The 19,912-nt window shown below is 43.1% G+C and overlaps 1 protein-coding gene across 3 annotated transcripts in view; it reads left to right on the top strand.

Annotated features, from left to right (window-relative positions):
- Positions 1-19,912, top strand: part of ERG (ETS transcription factor ERG) — a 282,162-nt gene that overhangs the window by 75,098 nt on the left and 187,152 nt on the right. For 2 of the 3 annotated variants that reach the window (XM_032276875.1, XM_032276870.1), the window contains exons 2-3: positions 4,024-4,125; positions 12,430-12,515. In XM_032276875.1, coding sequence (XP_032132766.1) covers positions 12,477-12,515 — 39 coding nt within the window. In that variant the 5' untranslated portion in view covers positions 4,024-4,125; positions 12,430-12,476. The remainder of the gene's footprint in view (positions 1-4,023; positions 4,126-12,429; positions 12,516-19,912) is intronic. The other variant, XM_032276871.1, reaches the window with a different exon arrangement.

Below are 19,912 nucleotides of genomic sequence, written 5' to 3' on the forward strand. Positions count from 1 at the left end.
GCAGCTTTTCCGGACCTACTTTTCTTTCTTCACAGTAGCCAATTCTACCTATGGAATATTTACTGCTGCTTACACGTGGTGGCCAGGGAGATCTGTGCATAGAGAGTGGCTCTCTTGTCTAGTGTTTTGGGGAATGAGGAGGGCATTTATTCCTGAATTTAAGAATGCCTTTGCTGGGCATGGTGGCTCACCTCTCTAATCCAAGCACTTGAGGAGGCCGAGGGAGGAGGATTCCTAGAAGCCAGGAGTTCGAGATCAGCCTGGACAACACGGTGAGAGCTCATATCTCCCCCAAAATGTTAGCCAGGCTTAGTGATGCATAGCTCTTATTCCCATAGTCCGAGCTACTCGGGTGGCTTAGGCGGGAGGATCACTTGAGCCAAGGAGGTCCAGGCCGCAGTGAGCTGTACCGGCAACATTACACATCAGCCTGGATGACAGAGAGGACCTTGTATCAAAGAAAAAAGAAAGTAAAAGAGAGAGAGAGAGAAAGAAAAGAAAGAGAAAGAAAAAGGAAAGAAAAAGAAATGAAAGCGAGAAAGAAAAAAAGAAAGGAAAGAAAGAGAAAGAAAAGGAAGAAAAAGGAAAGAAAGAAAGAAAAAGAGAAAGAAAAGAAAGAAAAAGGAAGGAAAGAATGAAAGGAAGGAAGGAAAGAAAAGAAAAGAATAAAGAAAAAAACAACAATGCTTTGCATCTACACCTGGACCATCAGCAACCCCATCTCACTGGACTTGCACCACCTCTCTGGAGTCAGGCCTCTTACCCATAGTTTTCAGATGAGCAAACTGAAGCTGCGAGAGGTTTTGTTGGCTGCTAGTGGGTCAGCACAAACATGGGTCTCCAAGCTCAAGGTTCTTTCTGCCTCACCACGGCTGCTTTGAACATTATGCTTACCCTTCAGGTACCCAGACGTGTTTAGCTTTGGCCCTTTCCAGTCCAGATTTCCTGATGATCCGGCGCCTTCTTCTGCCTCCCCACACAGAACACGAGCCTGCCTGAGTCCCAGGGATGATGTGGTTTGTCCCCCTGGCCAGGGGCAGGGCTGGGAGTCTCTCTGCAGGTCATATGACTCCTTGACCTTGACTTTCTGCCATTGCTGGGCCAGGGGCGATTGAGCTGGGCTGAGCAGCTTGCGCTCTTACCAAAGTTCTCAAACGGCTGTATTTTTTGAGTTCTTGAGTCTGGTTTGCATAATTTTCTGACCTCTTTGCTTTGATGAGGCCAGCTGTTACCTCACGCGGCTGGTAGTGTGCCTTTCTTTGGCAAAGCTTCCCTTCCTGGACTTTGTGACATCTTTTTGGATCCTTTGTGGCTTCTCAGCTGTGTTATGGATAATTTAGGTTGTCAGGTAAATGCCCTCAGGATAAATGAAATATTAATAACGCCATAACACTGATTAAAAAATACCCATCGCACATATTTAAGAGAATCCTCTCTGGGCTTTAAATCAGGCCCAACAATGTCTCAACCATAAGTCAAATTATCCTTTCAGCCTAGTAGAGGTTTTGGCACAAAAATCTACTATAGAATAGCATAGTGTAGGAAATCTTAGTTCACACTTTTAAAACTCTTATTCCCTTTGCAGAAGTTGAAAACCAAATGCTCCTTTAACCACTTATCCATGCAAAACAGCTAACCAAGCAATAGTCAGTATTGGCTTTTGGATTTTTGGGAACACTTTTTAAACTCAGGATTTGTGCAGCTTTGCAAAGCATGATCTACTTCACCGTCACCCCCCACCCCGTCCCCTGAACATCAGGCCACTCAGTGGGCAAGGCCAGCTCCTTGGGCCCATGGATGGCTGGATGGAAAAAGAATACATTACAGTGAAATAAATGCTTTAAAAGCATGTTTAGGATTATAAAATGATTATTCCTTAGTTTTCTTTCCTGATTATAAAGATGAATATTCTTGGTTTAGAAAATTTAGAAAATATACAAAACTCTAATGAAGGAAATAGTTCAACATTTCAGATGCACCTGTAAGTGAGAGGATGCAGTATGTGTCTCTCTGTGCCTGTCTTATTTTGCTTAGCATAAGGTTTTCCAGGTTCATTCATATTGTCATAAATGACAGGATTTCTCCTCTAAACACTGAATAGCATTCCATTGTGCATGCGCACCGCTTTTCTCTATGGACATTTATGCCGATGGACACTTAGGTTGATGCCATGCCTTGGCTGTTCTGAATTGTGCTGCAGTGAACGTGGAAGTACCTCTTTGACATACTGATTTCATTTCCTGTGGATCTATACCCAGAGTGGGATTGCCAGCAATCATATACTATTTTGATTTGTAATACATACAAAATTGATTTGTAAAACATATAGTATTTTGATTTGTAAGTGATCTTTGTGTTCTTGAGGACCCTCCATACTGTTTTCCATAACGGCTGTGCTGATCTACATTCCCTCACAGAGGGCAAGAGTTCCCTGTTTCCACACCCCCACCAACACTTGTGATCTTTTTGATAATGGCGATTTTAACAGGTGTGAGATGACATCACGATTCCTGTTTGCATTTCCTTGATGATTAGTGATGTCGCGCGTAGGGGAACTGGGGAGATGTTGTTGGTGAAAGGACATAAAATTTCAGTTAGACAGGAGTGATTTCAAGAGATCTATGCCTTGAACTTGAATAGACCGTGATCTATTGACCGTAGTTAATACAATGCATTATATTCTTGAAAATCATTTACAGTAGATTTCAAGCATTCTTGCCGAAAGAAAATAAGTGTGAGGTAATGCAGATGGTAATTAGCTTACTTTAGCCATTCCAAAATATATATATATTTCAAAACATAATATTGTACACAGTAAATATATATAACTTTTATTTGTTGGTTTAAAAAATAAATAACTTTAAGAGGATTTAAAAAGAAACAAATAAGAACTCCTATTTCACACTGGAAACCAGACCCAAAGACCATGACTGTTACCGTTGTGATAACCTCTCTCAGGTCTTCCTCTTTCCATTCCTGCCTTCCCTCATTTCTTTCATCCATTTATTATTATTTTTTTTCTTTGTGCAGTTTTGGGATGATATTATGTATGTGGTTTTTTACCCTGATTTTTTTTTTCCCAAGAATGTTATATTGTATTTTCTGTATCACAACAAATGCTTTTCTGTGAGATCTGGGCAATTTGGATTAAATGTCTCTGTGTATAGGTTTGGAAGACTTCAGGAGGAGTTGGCTGTGGGCTTCCTAAGTAGAGTGGAGTGTCAGCTGGCCTGTGGAACCGTTTAGAAATAAATCTTCCCATTACAAATATTGATTTTGATGTAGTATTTAAGACATTTTCTAATTTAAAAATATTTTCAATGGAAACAGAGGCCATTTACAATTTGTCATGTTGTAAAGGTTCTACTAAATATATTTTGGGATTGAATATTTTACTTGGAAACTTGTTTAAGAAATTCCCATATCTAAAAAAAAAAAAAGAAAAAAAAAAGAAAAAGAGACTGGATTTTGGAGCTGTGCTAACAGGCATACTTTAAAAAAGATTTTTTTTCTTTCTATCTTTTTAGCTTGTTAGTGTTCTAAGATTTTAAAAAATACGGATCCTCCTAGCATTTACAAATTAAAAGGGTTGTTTCTTTTCTGGGACTAATTATAGTTCTCAGGATGTTTTCTAAATTCTAAATCCCTCTACCCTGTTTTAAGCAGCAAAAAGTGCTAACAGAATGATCTGGGGAAGCCATTATTACCAAAGCTGGGGGCTGTAAGGAAAAGAAAACATTTTCAAAATATTTTCTGTGCAAAAGCGTGTGTGTGCTTCAGCATGCCAGTTAGGCTTGGCCTTAATTTCACTCTCAATTTTTGCTTCATAATGCTGTGCTTCCCTCAGAGGAGAGGAATGTTGCCCCCTCTTTTTTTTAAAGGGAAGGATTTAAGTTCTTTCCCCTTTTAGGATATTTTAAAATAATGTTTAAGAAATAGGTTTTGTCCCTACATGTACAGTTGATCCTTGGTATTAATATTTGAAAACAAAATAAGATTTAATATTCTTAAACTTATATTCAGGTTATTCCAGGATCTCTGGAGACCCGAGAAAAGCCGTGTTAACCAAAAGCAAGACCAATGACTCACAGAGAAAAAAGATGGCGGAACCAAGGGCAATTAAAGGTAAAACGAACAGAACCCAAATAATCCTACCCTGGCTCATCAAGACTCTTTTTCAAAATGTGAATATGTAAATATTTTGTGTCTTTACTATTTGATGTTTGTGGTTCCAAACCTCCACAGACCATATCTGGATCCTTTGCTGTACTTGGATGACTTATGACTTATGTTGGTTCTACGTGGCACCCTTGACTTCCCCCCAGAGGAGATGTCCTGTTACCCAGCACTGCCTGTTCCTGCCCCTGCAGTGTGGGGATTCTAGAATTGCTGCCTTCTCACTGCTGTGGCCTTCCCAGCCCCTTTTTTCTCTATCACCATCTACTCTCTTCTCCCTTTTCCAGAGGAACCAGAGGCTCGGTGTCCGCAGACTGGTGCTTTTATGATATTTCCAATTTTAGTAAAAACCATTACTACTACATTTGGTTTATAGTCATCTTATGGTTATTTCACCTGCATGCAATTGAAACCTCATTTTAAGGGGCACACCAAGGCAGTGAGTCTTTGTAGTCACAAAACATGCCAAAAAATAAAAATAAAATCCCACTGGAGAAGGAGAAGTTCAGCATCCTTTCTCTAAGGCACGCCCCCGAGGCCAGCCAGGCTGTTAGGACTCCCTCGGAGGAGGAGCACTGAGGGGAACAAGGTTATGGGGGTGCTCTCATGACACTCATGTCGGCCACAGAATGTAAGTGCCCCTCCCCTGCCAGAATGAAGCCAGGATCAGTTCGTAGAAGAAATAACAGTCCATGGAGACTGAGACGTGCCTTGACCAGAGTCAGGGTCCAGTGAGAGATGGTGCAATTAAAATGGATATGGCTCCTGAGGCCATGACCCCACCGTGAGGCCTGTAATCTGTAACAGTTAAGTGATCTTAGTAAGTCCCTCAGTAGAGGTGACTTCCCCTCCCTGTTGTAACAAAGTGCCGTGAACTGGGTAGCTTCAAACAACAGAAATGCATCGTCTCACCTTCAGGAGGCTGGAGGTCCAAGATCAAGGTGTCAGCCCAGGTGGTTCCCTCTGCGGGCTTTGGGGAAAATCCGTTCCAGGCTGCTTTTGTCTTTTCCCTGTGTCTTCACTCCATCGTTCTTCTATTCAGGTCTGTCTTTAAATCATTTTTGTAAGTGCATCAGCCATGTTGGATTAGGTCACTAATGACCTCACTTTAATTTGATTGTCCCTGTAAAGACCCTACCTTTCTATAGTCACATCCAGAGGGACTGGGGTTTAGTATTCCAACACACGAATTGGGGGAGAGAATTGATACAATTCAATCCATAGCTATAAGTGTTTTATTTATTTGGAAAGATGAGCCATTTCCTATGGAAGAAGTCCAGTTTCTTATTTTTAGATAAATGTAGAAGTCCGTTCAGTTTCTCATGCTGTCTTCCATCTCCTGCTGGCACTCCCTGCTTAGCTTTGGAGTGCCGGAGCCAGGGCTGGACTGGGTTAAGGCAAGTGGGGCACAGGACTTTGGGTGGTGCGCCCTTCAGGTGCTGCATGAGCCTGAGAGGGAGAGCCTCCTTAAATCATGGGCCCTACGTTCCTCCCTGCCTCCTTCTTCCTTCTCCATAAGGGAGGCCTCTGCACTAGCCAGGGGCCTGGCATGCTTGGCAGGAATCAGGCCTGTGCAGTTCCTATGGTAGGATTTGCTGGTAAAAGACTGATTTGCCTAATACCTACTCATCCAGGACAAGTGCACCCAGCAACCAATGCATTCAGGGAATAGCTTCATTTCTATGAATCCTAAATTACTTAGAGCCATTTTGTCTAAAATATTTTCACTTCATGACTAGTTAGCTTAAAACTAAAAATTAAATTTCTAAATTAAGGATGTTTTTAGTCAGTTGACAAAGGGCTCTTATGAGAGTCACCAATTTATTTATTGAGAATTCTTTTTCTTAAAAAGTTGCAGCATTTTAATTAGCCAGGCATGGTGGTATATGCCCGTAATCCCAGAAACTCAGGAGGCTGAGGTAGGAGAATTGCCAAAACCCCGGAGGTGGAGGTTGCAGTGAGCCGAGATTGCACCACTGCAATTTCTGTCTCAATCTCTGTCACCCAGCCTGGGTGACAGAGCGAGACTCCCTCTCAAAAAAAAAAAAAAAAAAAAAAGTTGCAACATTTTATACAGAATTGAAATCATCCATTTGAAATATTTTTGCTTTCTTAGTAATAATGATTACCACTTGTTTAGTGTTGATTATGTGTCTAGCATTGAGAGAGGTTTCTTTCTTAGGCATAATTCAATTTAATCCTCACGAAAGCCTGTTGGTGTAGACAGAGATGATCAAGCAATGGTTCAACTTGCATACTGACCAGTTAGAATAGATACAAGCCAATTCTTGCACGGACCCCTTTGTGAATTGCTGAACATCATCTGGAGGTCTTTAAAAATTTTCTATTTTTGCTCCCAGCACCAAATACATGGTGCCTTTGCCAGTACCAACCAATCCTTCAACACTGATACCAACTGCGTGTCCAACGGTTCAGTTCAGTCCTGACACTGACAACCTGAAGTTTGTGTCAAATTCCACAGCTTTAAGGGCTGAGTTCCCCAACTCTGCCCTCACTTCAGATGCCAGTTGCAAGTATTGGGTCCCCAGGTTACCCTACACCCTGTCTGACATGGCTACGACATTGGCGGTTCCCACAACCCCCCCCCCCCCCCCGCTTTTAGGTTCAATAACTTGCTAGAACTCGGGAAAACGCTATGCTCTTATGATTCAGTTTATTGTTAAGGATGTGAATGAACAGCCAGATGAAAAGGAGCACAGGGCAAGGTCTGGAAGGATCCCAAGTACGGGAGCCTCTGTCTCTTTAGCATTGGGGTGCACCAAACTCCTCATACCAATATGCTCACCAGCCCAGAAGCTGTCCTAACCCTGCCAGGGTATTTTATGGAGGTTTTGTTACATAGGCAGGCTTAATTAACTCAATTTCTAGCCCCCCTTCTCTGCTGAGAGGTTGCGAGGTAGGGCTGAAAGTTCTAAGCATCTAATCAAGACTCGCTCTTCCTTGCAATCAGCTGCCACCCTGAAGCTATCCGGGGACTCCCCAACCCGTTGCCTTCTTAGAAGAAAAGATGCTCCCATCACTTGAGAAATTCCAAGAGTTTTAGGAGCTCCATGCCAGAAACAAGAGGCAAGGGCAAATGGATTTCTTATTATACTACAATAATATTATCCCCAGTTTGCAAATGTGTAACTAAGTTTCTTGGAGGATAAAGTGATCATTTCTAGGTTTCCAAGGGGTAAGCGGCAGATCTGGTTTCCACTCCTCACCTGGCTCTGCACCTGTGCTCATACTGAGCACTATCCCTTGCCCAGGGCTCCGCCCTCTTCAGCTGCACTCACCACCATTCCAGACCACACCCCAGGTGCCGGGGCACCCAAAGCTCCTTTCCAACCTTACTGAGCATCTTTTGGGTTGCACCAACCTCTTTCCTGGAGTTCATCTTCTTGGGAAGATCTTGTACGTGTTTCCCTGGGTCTGAAGGAGGAACAGGGAGCACTGCTGAATGGCGTGTGGCCATGTGGATCGGGATGTCCACATGACTGTATGTGTCCCCTGGCCTACAGGACAGAACTCGGGTTGAGAAGGGAGGAAGGGTAGGGTTGGGGGGTGGGGCGGGGATCTGAAATTTCCATCTGTTTTCTTGCACCAGCCCCACAAATAGTTAAGTCTTTTTGTAACCATTTTGCAATACTGCCTCCATAATCACAAATGCTTATTTTCCTTTCTGTCTGTGTATCAGCCCATCTTTTATGCAGTTAGAGCTTAGGTAATCCAAACCAAGTTTGTTTCTATTTAGTAAGATGCTGGCATTTTGAAAACAAAAACAAAGAAGTGACACAGGCAGAATTCTATTAATGTCAAGGACTTTTTATTGTTGTTGTTTAAGATACCCAATAATAAAATATAGCTGAGTCATGAAACACAAAATCATATAGAAGTATATACTTTAGCAAATGAGTTTTTTGCAAGAAACAAGTATTAAATACATGATTTTCCATCAACATAGAGTGAAATTTTGCAAGGGTTCAAAGGCAGGTGAAATAGAAAATAAAAAGGTTCCTACAGTGACATGAAACTATCACCAACTACTAAACATTTTTAGTATGGTGCTAGTTTGTTTTGTTAACCAACTGCTAAATATTTGAAAAATGACCAGGAGGAACACAAAAGTAGGAAGCGCTCTTTAAAAAAATCCTTAAAATGCTTCTGAAATGGTAAAAAAGAACCCAAATGGCTGCAAAAAGAGCAGAGATCCGTGTGGATTGAGGAGGCAGGGTAGGGAGGTGGAGCTGTTATTCTCCTGGTCTTTAGGTCTGTTGGGTTTTCACTGACCTGGTGTGGAGGATGGCAGTGCCATCACGCAGCATGCTGAGTGAATCCTGCTGGTGGGTGATCAGTTGGTGGTGGTGGGCTGAGGAACTAATGTTCCCTTGATCCCTCACGTGGGGGAGCTGGGAGAGGCTTGTTCCTGTTGTTCCTGCTTCCTGCCTTTCACCTTCTTTCCTCCGATCCTCATGCCTCTTGTTCATCAAGGCCCCTTGGTGGCACCCTCTTGTCTCTGCACGAATCAGGTCTCTCTTTCCTCTAGGTATATCCACACATCTCGTTGGGCACCTCCACAAACTGCCTGTTCTCAGGACTGACCACTTCATATCTGTATGAAACACACCTGTTTCCCATCTCAGTCCCCGGAGGATCGGGACTGTGTTGCATCCGAAATCTCTATATTTTCCCTTCCCTGTCATTTTATCCTCGATGCAACCTGAGTACTCAAAACTTCCTTATGAGAAACAAGACACTCAAACACTTGCTCACTAAGTTTATGTCTTGGTTAGTTACAGACCGAGTGGCCACTGTAACTTCTACAATGTTGCTGCGGTCTTGGATATCTAAGGGTGTTGATTCAATTTCATTATTTTTAAAATTCTGGGAAGGCTGGCAGGGCATGATGTGAATTAAGAATTCAATTGCTTCTCGGAAAGGCTCTGAGAATCCCATGGGGGTTTCTGATGGAGGTTTCTTGGTTATCTTTCAGTTTCCCTATGCATTTTGAGGGTAGGATTAGGGTTTGAGATCATGTCTCTTAGGTGAATGGAAATAATATGTCTCTGTGTTGGGATGAAGTTGGCTTCTTCTGAAATGTCCTGAGTCTCCTTTTATCTCTGGCTGGAAGAGTTTTAATGAATATCTCAGTAATCTGATTATGCGGGGCAAAGTGTATGTCATTAATCTATTGTCACAAAAATGCTGTGTAACAAATTCCCCAAATTTCAGTGTCTTCAAGCAGTGAGCACTTATTTAGCCGTCAGCCTGTGTGTTGGCCATTCAGGTTGGCCCTGGCTAGTGGCTGGTCTGGTTGCCTCCCTCTCATGTCTGGGGTTTTGGTTGTCTGTGGGATGATCAGAGATAGTCTTGGTGCGGTGATTGGGATGGTTGACCCTACGCCAGGTGCCTCTCATCCTCCCGCATGCATCAGGCTATGTTCCCAGGCTGGTGGAAAGTTACCGAAAAGCAAATGGGAACATGTCCTGCCTCCTGAGGCTTCAGCTAGGACCTGACATGCTTGTCTTTCTGCGGTATCCTGTTGGCTGAAGCAGATCATACTGGCAGCCCAAAAATAAGGGTTAGGAAGTAATTCTACCTCTTTACTGGGAGGAACCACAAAGTTATGTGGCAAAAAGCATGGATACAGGAGGGGTTGAGTGTTGGGACCATCTTTGCTGTCATCCATAGTGAAAGTGAAACAAGCTATATACCCTCTCTTTTCCGTGTCTCTAGAACACTAACGGGGTGTTTCAATGACCTGTATGTGCAATAAACTAACCTAGTAGTTCAGCACAACAACCCATTTATTATTGGTCACAGTCCTGTGGGCTGACTGGACTCAGCTGGAAGCTGCCTCCCTGGTGTTGGCAGGGGCCATGGTCATCTGAGAGATGGTTCTCTGGACTGTCCAGGACAGCTTCCTCCCAGGCCTGGCATTGGTGCTGGCTGCCCGCTGGGCACTCGATCCTCTGCCATGTGCTGTGCTGCTGAGGGTATGGGGACTTGGTTTCAGGAAGCAGGAAGGGGAAGCTCCCAATTCCAGGCCTGGGCCTGGGGCTCCTGAAACATTCCCATTGCTGTGTTCTCCAGGTCAGAGGCAGCACAGGTCAGCCTGGGTGTGAGGGGAAGGGGACGAGCTTCAACCCCTGGTATGAGCGGCAGCATGTGTGTGCAGGCAGGGAGGAACTGTGCAGAGTGAACTAGCCCGGAGGGACTGCCCAGACAAATGGAAACAGCCGTGTGCTCCCCAGGGCAGGGTCATGCAATGGGAGGCCCTCCCTTTGTCAGGACAACTTGTGGATGCTGAGTTACCGGGCTGAATGATCCCAGGACCAAAGTGCTGTTTTCCTGGGGCACCTACTGCTCTTAGGAGAAGGAGAATTGAGGATTCCTGTGCTCCCAGAAACTTTCAGCCAAGCCCTATCTTCTCCCAGCCTCTCCTCCCATGATAGCACCAGCAGCCTGGGTCCCCTTCATCTGCTTCCTGGTTCAATTTCAGGACTGTACTCCACTCCCTTTGCATTTTCATAAGTATCATCCCCCAGAGGGACTTACTTTAGGACTTGGGGGGAAAAGTACATATTTTCCAAGACCTAGACATTTGGCTATAGAAAAAAATAATGCCTAAGGTTCCCAGCATCGTCTTCTTGGCCAGCCAAGCTCTCCCAATCTTGGGAGGCCTCCAGGGAGACCTTTCAGGAGGACAGACTCGGAGCACACCAGGCGTGAGAGGCGGTCGGGTTGGAAGTGGGTGTGTCTGTACCGTGAGGGGTCGGAAGGGCGGGCTGTGAACGTGGTGAGGGCTCCCGTGGGAGCTTTCCCACTGGAGTCGTGTGCTCCATAGCAGATTCAAAAGACAGCTTTTGAAAATGTCTGTAATCATATTGTTTATTTTTATTTTGTGTTTATTACTGCAAAGAGCCATTGTAAAGAAGAAAAACAAAAAATACAGGTGATAAAAAGCAAATGATGGCATCTAAAAATGTAAATTAAAAAAGATATCTTTAGTGCCAGAAACAACTGATGGCTTAGCTGATTCACAGAGCACCAGATACTGGCTGGGGACCAGTTACTAGAGGCTGGAGCCTGGAAGGCAGGGCCCCATGATGGGAGAGGTCAGCCTAGAATCCGGCTACGGTCAGAACCATGCATGACCAAGCGTCCAGGGAGGCCGGGCAGCAGGTGTCAGCGGTGGGAAGGTGAGGGGAAGAGATACTCCTCTCTTCTCTCACCCCTGCTCTCCAGAAGGGGCCACGTCAACCAACTCTGACAGCTGGCCATGAGGCCAGGTGCCCTGCTGAGTCCATCTGTAGAGGTCAGCCTCGGGGGCTGGGACAGCACGGGGAGGCTGGAGACTGGCTTGGTGGAAGGGGAGGGGCACAGACAGTGGTCAGAACACGCCAATTTATAATCCGAATAAAGGAATATATATTGGATGAAGTATTTATTTCTGGAAAATTCCTGGAGTATGGGCACCTTTAAATTTAATTTATTTAAGGCATGTTTTAAAATGTCCCTTCAAAATATGGGTTGATACCTGCTAATTAAGTCAGACCAAAATTTTTTATGGGCTCTGGAGTCAGATAGGCTGATCTGATTTGAATTTTGGTTCGGTTGCTTATTAACCAGGTGATCCTGGACAAATCAGTAACCTTTATGAGTCTCGAAGTCCTCATCTGGACAGTGGGAATGACAGCTGTCAGCATTGTGGTCGGAATGAAATGAGAAAATGTGTGTGGAGTCCTTAGCAGTCAACGAACTGGCACTGAGATACTCAATGAACAGTAGCTGTGTCGTTTACTAAGAACTTAATAATGAAGCCGAAAAGGATGTGCAGATGGCATTAGTTATAATGAGATTTCAAAGTCCTGCTTTCTCAGTGTAATGGGAAGTATGCCACATTTTAGTCTCATGTCTTTCTTTAATAGATCCCTCATTAGATGCTGCCCATGTGGAAGGATATGTGGATACTGCATTCGATGTGGGTCAGCTTGAGCTAGATTTTTTTGGCCTTGTTGGACTGGGGTTCTCTTGGGCTCAATCTAAGTGATTTTACCAATGGAAGGGCAGTGAGTTATCCAGTCACCTCATGGACCACACATACCTGGAGGATGCCTTTAAGCAAACATTCTTAATGCAAAGTTATGATTCTTTTGTCACTGGTGAATCGTGTCCAGTCCTGCTAGAACGTAAAACAAAGAAATGTAGTTTTTTATTATTATTTATGTTGTTCCTTTTGTCTTCTAGCTGTCAAGTTCTGAACAGCTGGTAGATGGACTGGCTTATTGAAGGACATGATTCAGACTGTCCCGGACCCAGCAGCTCATATCAAGGTAAGTCCCGCCTTGGCCGGGAAGCCAGTTCTGGCTTCCTCTATGCCTAGATTTTCATGGATACCTGCCCACATGTCAGTCAATTAGGGGCCAGTCAACACAGCCCAGGAGCTAAGAAAACGGTTTTTACTTTTATAAACGGTTGAAAAAGAAGTCAAAAGAAGTGTATTTCATAACATGTGTAAATTACATGAAATTTACATTTCAGTGTCCATTAAGAAAGCTTTATTGGAACACAGCCCCATGCATGCATTTCCATATCATCTGTGGCTGCCTTCACTGTAGAATGGCATGGTTGAGTAGGTTCGACAAAGCCCATATGGCCTGCCTGCTGGAAATATTTACTGTCTGGACCTTTTCAGAAAAAGTTTGCTGGATTAATATATGAAATCACATCCAGATTCTTCTAACTTCTGTTTTAATTCCATCTCCTTTATACTTGCCTGGGGTTAGTGAGGAGGAGATCAAGAGGGTGAATGGTTGGATTTCCGATGTAGGAACGTTGTTTTATCTGGGCTCGTTGACACTCAGCAGCCTGTCACCTCACACCTGCCCTGGCTGCTTTCTGACCTGCGCTTCCTGAGGCTGTGGAGGTGAGAAGGTGAGGAAGTGAGACTTGTGTCAAAGAGGTCCCTGAGAGGACTCTGGCCCATTTATTTTGACGCTACATATACGTGTGGGTAATAGCTACAGGGAGGAAATGAGATGGTAGTTTTCATATACTTGACACAAATAAAGACTGCAGAAAAAATTGGGGCTTACGCTACCTTGTCCAAATAGGCTGTCTACACCTGTTCTGGTTCAACTATATCTATGCTGGCCAAAGTAATTGACTGCACAGCCAGTTCTTCACTTTCCCCATATTAATTCATTTTCCTTAAGTGGTGTGGTTGGTTTTACTAATTTATATTCCTTGCCTAAAACATTTGTTGAAAATGGAAAGTGGCTTATAATTGAAAGTTTGTGGTAATGAAAAATGTACCTCTTTTTGAATAAAGTATAAAATGCCTTTCAAAATCGCACACACACAGTTACACATGGACACACACACATTTTAAAACAATACATTTGGTGAGGCATTCTGGGCCATGTGCAGCTCACATGCATACACATTTACTTTCTTTGAAAATGGAATTGGAAGCAATAATAATTTCAGTGCATTCCTTGAGCTTTGTGGGTGCTCCTGCAGTTTCAGAGATTGGGTTGTTGACGATTCTAAATTTTGCCCAGGGTCACAGAGGAGCAGATGCTTATGGGGACATATAATTTGATTTCTGAGTGGTATTTCATTGGGCTGTGACAATTGTGTTTCCAAAAAAATGCAAGTGGGATATCTCTTGTGGATGTGATTAGTTTCTTCAGAAGTGTTGGTAATATATTTGATCAGTATGTCTATGCCACTACACGCGTAAAGTGGAGAAAGATTTTCTTTGATTTTTAGTGTCTGCTAACCATGAAGCTACATGAGGCAAAGAAAAGCTCATGGGGCATTGAGACAATAAATATCTTCTGTAGTTCAGAACGTGAGGGACAGCAACTGAAATTCATTTTATTGGCATTCCACACCACTGCTCCAGGCGACCAGAAGGAAATGATGAAGTCAGCAAGAAAGTATTACAGGTTTAAAAAAATAATTCATAAAGCTGAAACAATTCTATGCAAACCTGAAAACACCATCTTTGAACGTAGAGCTTGGTAGAAATATTCTGTATTTGATTTCAGGAATGAACTGTTTTCGGCTCTGATTTATCTTATTGTCATCATATTGGTTGATGTCAATACAAAGTGAAAGATAATTTTGAGAAATCGTAACTCTGAGAGTTTTTTAAAAATAAATTTCACCCCAAATGGCTTCTCTGTGTTTGGAGACATGAACTGGCAATGAGAAGTGTGGTTACTAATAGCTGATATTGACTGTGAGGTAGAATCATGTTGAAGATGTTTATTTCCTTTATAAACCTGTCAAAATTCTACCTATTAGAATTCGAACAATTATTTTCGTAATTATTTTTTTCATATGAAATTGGGGTTCTTGACAACAAAGTTGGGAGAATAATTTTCTTCCACCAATTCATTAAAGTGCCTGATGTTGGCGTTTATGAAGTAAAATGTCATGTGCCAGAAGTTTCTGGCTTTGGGCTGTGGAGTGCTGCTGTTATTTCTGGGAAGGGAGTTCATATAAATCGCACATGAATGATTCCTCTTGATGTGTTAACATATATAGTGGAAGATTTCGTTTTTGGTTAATTGCTACTAAAATGTTTTTGTTACCTGAGAAGGACTTGAGTTTTCCACAGAAGTGACTTAACACTGTAGGTGTGATGCCCGTGAAGACTCTGTGTGTCTTCACAGTCCTGTCTGCAGGCCGTCCTTGAGAAGAGGAACATTCCTTTCATCTTAGAGAAATTCACTCTGCACAATTCATGATGACTCTTTTCTGCCAGAACAAATGGCTTTTACCCTTTTATATGTTTAAGGAGCTAGAAACAATAAAAAAGAAGGAGGGATGGTTGATAACTGTGGAATATAAAATATTCTTGATCTAAATAGTGCAAGAATTGTGGCAGTTCGTTTACAAACAAAAGGAGCAGAATGTTTACTTTAGCTGCTTCTCTGTTGGTGATAATAGTAACTGTCATTAAGGATAATTTGATTTGCCTTACTTTGTAGGCCATTCCAGGTACCTTTATTTATTTATTTATTTACGTACTTACTTACTTAAAGGCATGGTCTCACTCTGTTGATCGGGATAGAGTGCAATGGTATGATTATGGCTCAATGCAGCCTCTGCCTTCCGGGCTGAAGCAATCTTCTTGCCTCAACCTGCTGAGTAGCTGAGACCACAGGTGTGCACTGCCACACCCAGCTGATTTTTTATCTTTTTATAGAGATAAGGTCTCACTCTATTACCCAGGCAGTCCTCCCACCTCAGCCTCCCAAAGTGTTGGGATTACAGGTATGACCAAGAACTTTCTTATAACAGAAATTATGCTAACGTACCATGCAGATGTACCCTTAGCATGTTAGGTGTATATGAAGATACAGCTCTGTGAAGTAGAGCTGTCACAACCAAAGATGCACCTGGACAATTACCCACAGCAGAGAAGAAAAAGACTAGCAAGTCCACTTTATTAGGATCCTATAAAAGTTTTTGTCATTAATTCTAATTCTGATAAAGCATTTTTAAACTCACGTGATTGCATTTCCTAAAAAGCTTTGTCTCTGTAATATTTTCATTTGCTAATACTTGCTGAAGAGGACTAATTCCCCTTGCTGTTCGCCAGCTGCTCTTGTAGAATAATACGCATTTTGAAGCTGGTGGAATGAGGACTGGACTGAGAGGGGAATCATCTGCATGTTAGTTCTGCTCCGTGGTCTCCAGCTGTGTATCCCAGAGATGCAGGTCGTGAAAACCCTCTGAGCTTTGCTTCTTATCTAGTTTCATGTTGTGGATAAGAACACATCTGAATCTGGCTCGATTCAGATCATACTCTGTCGTTTAGTCACTTGGTGATTTTGGACAAGTTCCTTCATTTCTCTGTGCCTTGGTCTCCTTTTATATGAAACAGAAGCACCTAGTTTCGTAGCGTTAGTGGGAGATTAAATGAGTTAGTACACTTTAAACCCCACTGAGTGCTGAACAGTTGTGAGCTGTCACTGTGATCTATAAAGTGAGGGCGGCATACCCATCTTAAAGATAAAATATCATCCTCTCTCTAGTGTCTATAGAGCAACATGGGTGTGTCTTACAAAACAGTGAATGGAGTGAAAAATACAGAAAACAGAACGCTCTCTGTAGCACATGCTACTTACATGCATAAAAAGTTATATGCTGCCCAAGCAACATCATAGGGTTTTCAAGGGTACATACATGCCTAAAACGTATAGATCACATTGGAGTGGGTGCTTGCTTGTGTGGTACGTGCTGGCTAGTTGCTTTGAGAAGTGGTTAGGGGACAAGGGAAAAAATAATTATATGCAAATAGAACAAGTTAATAACAGTGATGCTTTTATGTGGCACAGTGGGTCCTCCATACTGGTAGGAGCATGAGTTTGGACAAGCACTTTTGTACTGGCTTGGTGTTACCTAGTAAAGCTGAAGCTGTGCCTAGCCTGTGAGCCAGCTCGTTTATTCATTCAGGATCTACCTGGGCACCAGGAGGTGTATATGAGTAAAAAACAGAACAACCCAAATGTCCATCTACAGAAAAATGAATAAATAACCTATTGTACCCCACCAATGGAGTACTATACAGCAGTGAAAAATAAACTAAGAGTGTTTCTCTGTAGCCATGTATCAATGTGGATGGTTCTCATACGTGAGTAGAATAAAGTCACAGATTATCTGCAATATGATCCCAAAAATCAGGATTTAAAAGAGGCAGAATTAAAAAGCATATAATTCAGAGAAACATAATATGTGCTGAAAAGAGAAACAAGGACAAAATAAACACATAACTCAGAATTGAGATTACCTTGTTGGGGAGGGGAGTGTTTTGGGGGAAGGGCAGAAGGGGCTCCTGAGGTCCTGGCGCTGACTTTTGTGGACTAGGAAGTGCATGCAAAGGTGTTTGCTTCTTATTCTTTAAATTGCGCAAATAGATTACATATCCTATTTATTTTGTGTGCAATATTTGCAATAAAAAATACTAAAATGAGAGAGAGGAAAAATTAGATGGCTCATAGTGAAGCCATTCTTGGAAGGAAGGTACTTTCTAATTGTAAACCACATTGTACTTCAGCAAATCATCCACACTGAGATCACTTGGTCTGATGCTGTTCTAACTGCATGGAAAGGTGGGAGATATTGCTGCCCAAGTGACTCCCTTGAAGCAGAGGCTGTGCCTGTACCCAGGCTGAGCATGGGCCATTTCCAAGTTGAGCGTGTCCTCCTGCCTTGGCTTTGTGAGTTTTACCAACCCACCCTTTTGTAATGAGGAATGATTTGGAGACTGTTCCTGACTTGGGCTTGTTTACTAATTCAGCAAACATTTAGCAGACCCTCTGTGTACCCACACTGGGGGTTGGGGAGGAGGGAGAGAAGGTATCAAAAACACACAGTGTCTGCCATCCAGAGCATGGGTCACCTGTACTCCACCAGTGGAGTACTATACAGCAGTGAAAAAGAAACTATGAGCATGTATCTGTAGCCATGTATCAATGTGGATGATTCTCATATGTGAGTAGAAAAAAGTCACAGATATCTGCAATATGATTCCACAAATCAAGTCTCAAATACCTGGGACACTGTGAAGCTGCCAGTGAGGCCCAGGGGAGCTGAGGCCCAGTGAGGCTGGGGTCTGGGCAGGATCTCGGGGGCTCCCCATGGTCTGCACCTTGACCTGCCCCACCAGCTGACCCATCACTCCCGTGTTTACAGCACCTGTGTTCAGCAGCCGCTGCTTCTGCCTGTAGACCTCCTGGCAGAGGGTTTTCCTGGGATCACGCTTTGCTGTTTCTTCCAGGTGAAGCAGGCAGATGACCTTTTGGATGCTTGATAAGGCTGGGGGATCTAGGTCCACTCACCTGCAGCAGGCAAGTACAAATGCCTGAAGTTGGACCCTCCATCGACACATCCTCTGTCCTCCAGCCCTTGAAGGGTGTCCAGGCCCAGTTCTGTTGAGCTGATCACTAGATACTGCTCCCTAAGATTTTGTGTGAGGATCAGTCACCAACAACGGATCACGGGCTCAACAAAGTCACTGTTTAGGTTTCTAGTTGCTGTTCACATGTGGGGAAGGACTAAAAAACCAGCTTTCCCAAGATTTGTTTCTAATCATGATTTTCACCGCTTGGGTTCCTTTTCCCTTTAGCGTTTATACTTTTGCTTAGTTTCGTAAGTGTGTTGGGATCAGATGATCTCAGTTTGAAGCCTGGCTCCCCCTGTTACTAGCTGCCTCAGTTTCCTCAGCTGTAAAAGCGGAATAAAATAATGCATCTACCTCATAGAATCGTGAGGAATAAATTAGCTGATGCCTTTAGAGCATTCGAAGCGGTGCCGGGCACACGGTGAGCACTTATCACGTGACATATCGTTAATATAATGTTTACACCACATTAATTATATAACATATTAATATTTTAAAACAATATAGCATGTTGTTAATCCACAATGTTGTATACTAGTATACCATTACATATAGCAGTAGAAGGAGAGAAGGAAGAAGGGGAAATCTTATGGAAAAAATTACATAGACCCAGGGTCAGTACTTCCCAAGAAGTGAAGTGAAGCACTTCTTCCCCACATTGTTCCACAGCTGTCGCTCTGGAAGTAAAGCTAACTCTTTCTGACCTTAAAAGATGCTAAACTTAAACTCTGTGTCTGTTTTATAGACGGAAGAGTCTAAAACAGTTTCAGAAGTAGCAGCATTATGTGCGAGGTCACTGCGAAAACTGAGAGCCCAGCAGATGAGCCAAGCTCTTTTCAATAACACGAAGCAGATGCAGAAAGCGCCCGAATCTGCCTCGCGAGGAAGGGATTAGGCGATGTCTAGGGGCCGGTGGTGATTTATCTCATCGCCATGGTGAAGGGTGGATTTCACTACAGAGCTCCCACCTGGCTGACAATAGACTCATTGAGTTGTAAGCATTTCTCACAGTTTGCAAATCTGATTTATAGTAACTTTGCTTCACAGGAAGGTGGAAAGTTTATCCTTTTGAGAATATATTCAAAAGAGACAGTTTTCTTTCCCTTGCTCAAAGTCTGTCTACTATGAAGCTGATGTAAGTCTTTGATATGCTGCCTATTTTTTCTCAATAAATCAGCTTTGATCAGTTTCCAGCCCGGTTACCACATCCCGATGAGCCCTGAGACTTTGTGGCCATGCATAGCTACTCTTTCATTTTTTGTACTTTAATTTTTTTCTGCAGGATGATGGCATGATGAAATTTCTACAATGAGTATGACTTTGATAATCAGAAAAATAATATCAAGGTATTTGGCTGGGCATGGAGGCTCACGCCTGTAATCCCAGCACTTTGGGAGGTTGAGGCGGGTGGATCACAAGGTTAGAAGTTCAAGACCAGCCTGGCCAAGATGGTGAAACCCCCGTCTCTACTAAAAATGCCAAAAATTAGCTAGGCATGGTGGTGGGCGCCTGTAATCCCAGCTACTCAGGAGGCTGAGGCAGAGAATTGCCTGAACCCAGGAGGCGGAGGTTGCAGTGAGCCGAAATCGCACCTCTGCAGTCCAGCCTGTGTGACAGAGCGAGACTGCGTCTCAAAAACAAAAACAGAACAGGAAAATCAAGATATTTAATATGACAAAATAATGGAGACCCTACCTACAGATTTCTTTACGTGCGTAATCTCGAGCTGGACTGTACCTTCCCTTCTTCTGGCTGGCTTCCTGCACCCCTTGGGGTCGCCGTGCTGGGCACCCTCCAGGGCCAGATTCC

The sequence above is a fragment of the Sapajus apella genome, unplaced genomic scaffold (genome assembly GCF_009761245.1).
Source record: "Sapajus apella isolate SASKATOON/1434 unplaced genomic scaffold, GSC_monkey_1.0 scaffold8, whole genome shotgun sequence".
In the NCBI taxonomy this organism is placed as follows: domain Eukaryota; kingdom Metazoa; phylum Chordata; class Mammalia; order Primates; family Cebidae; genus Sapajus; species Sapajus apella.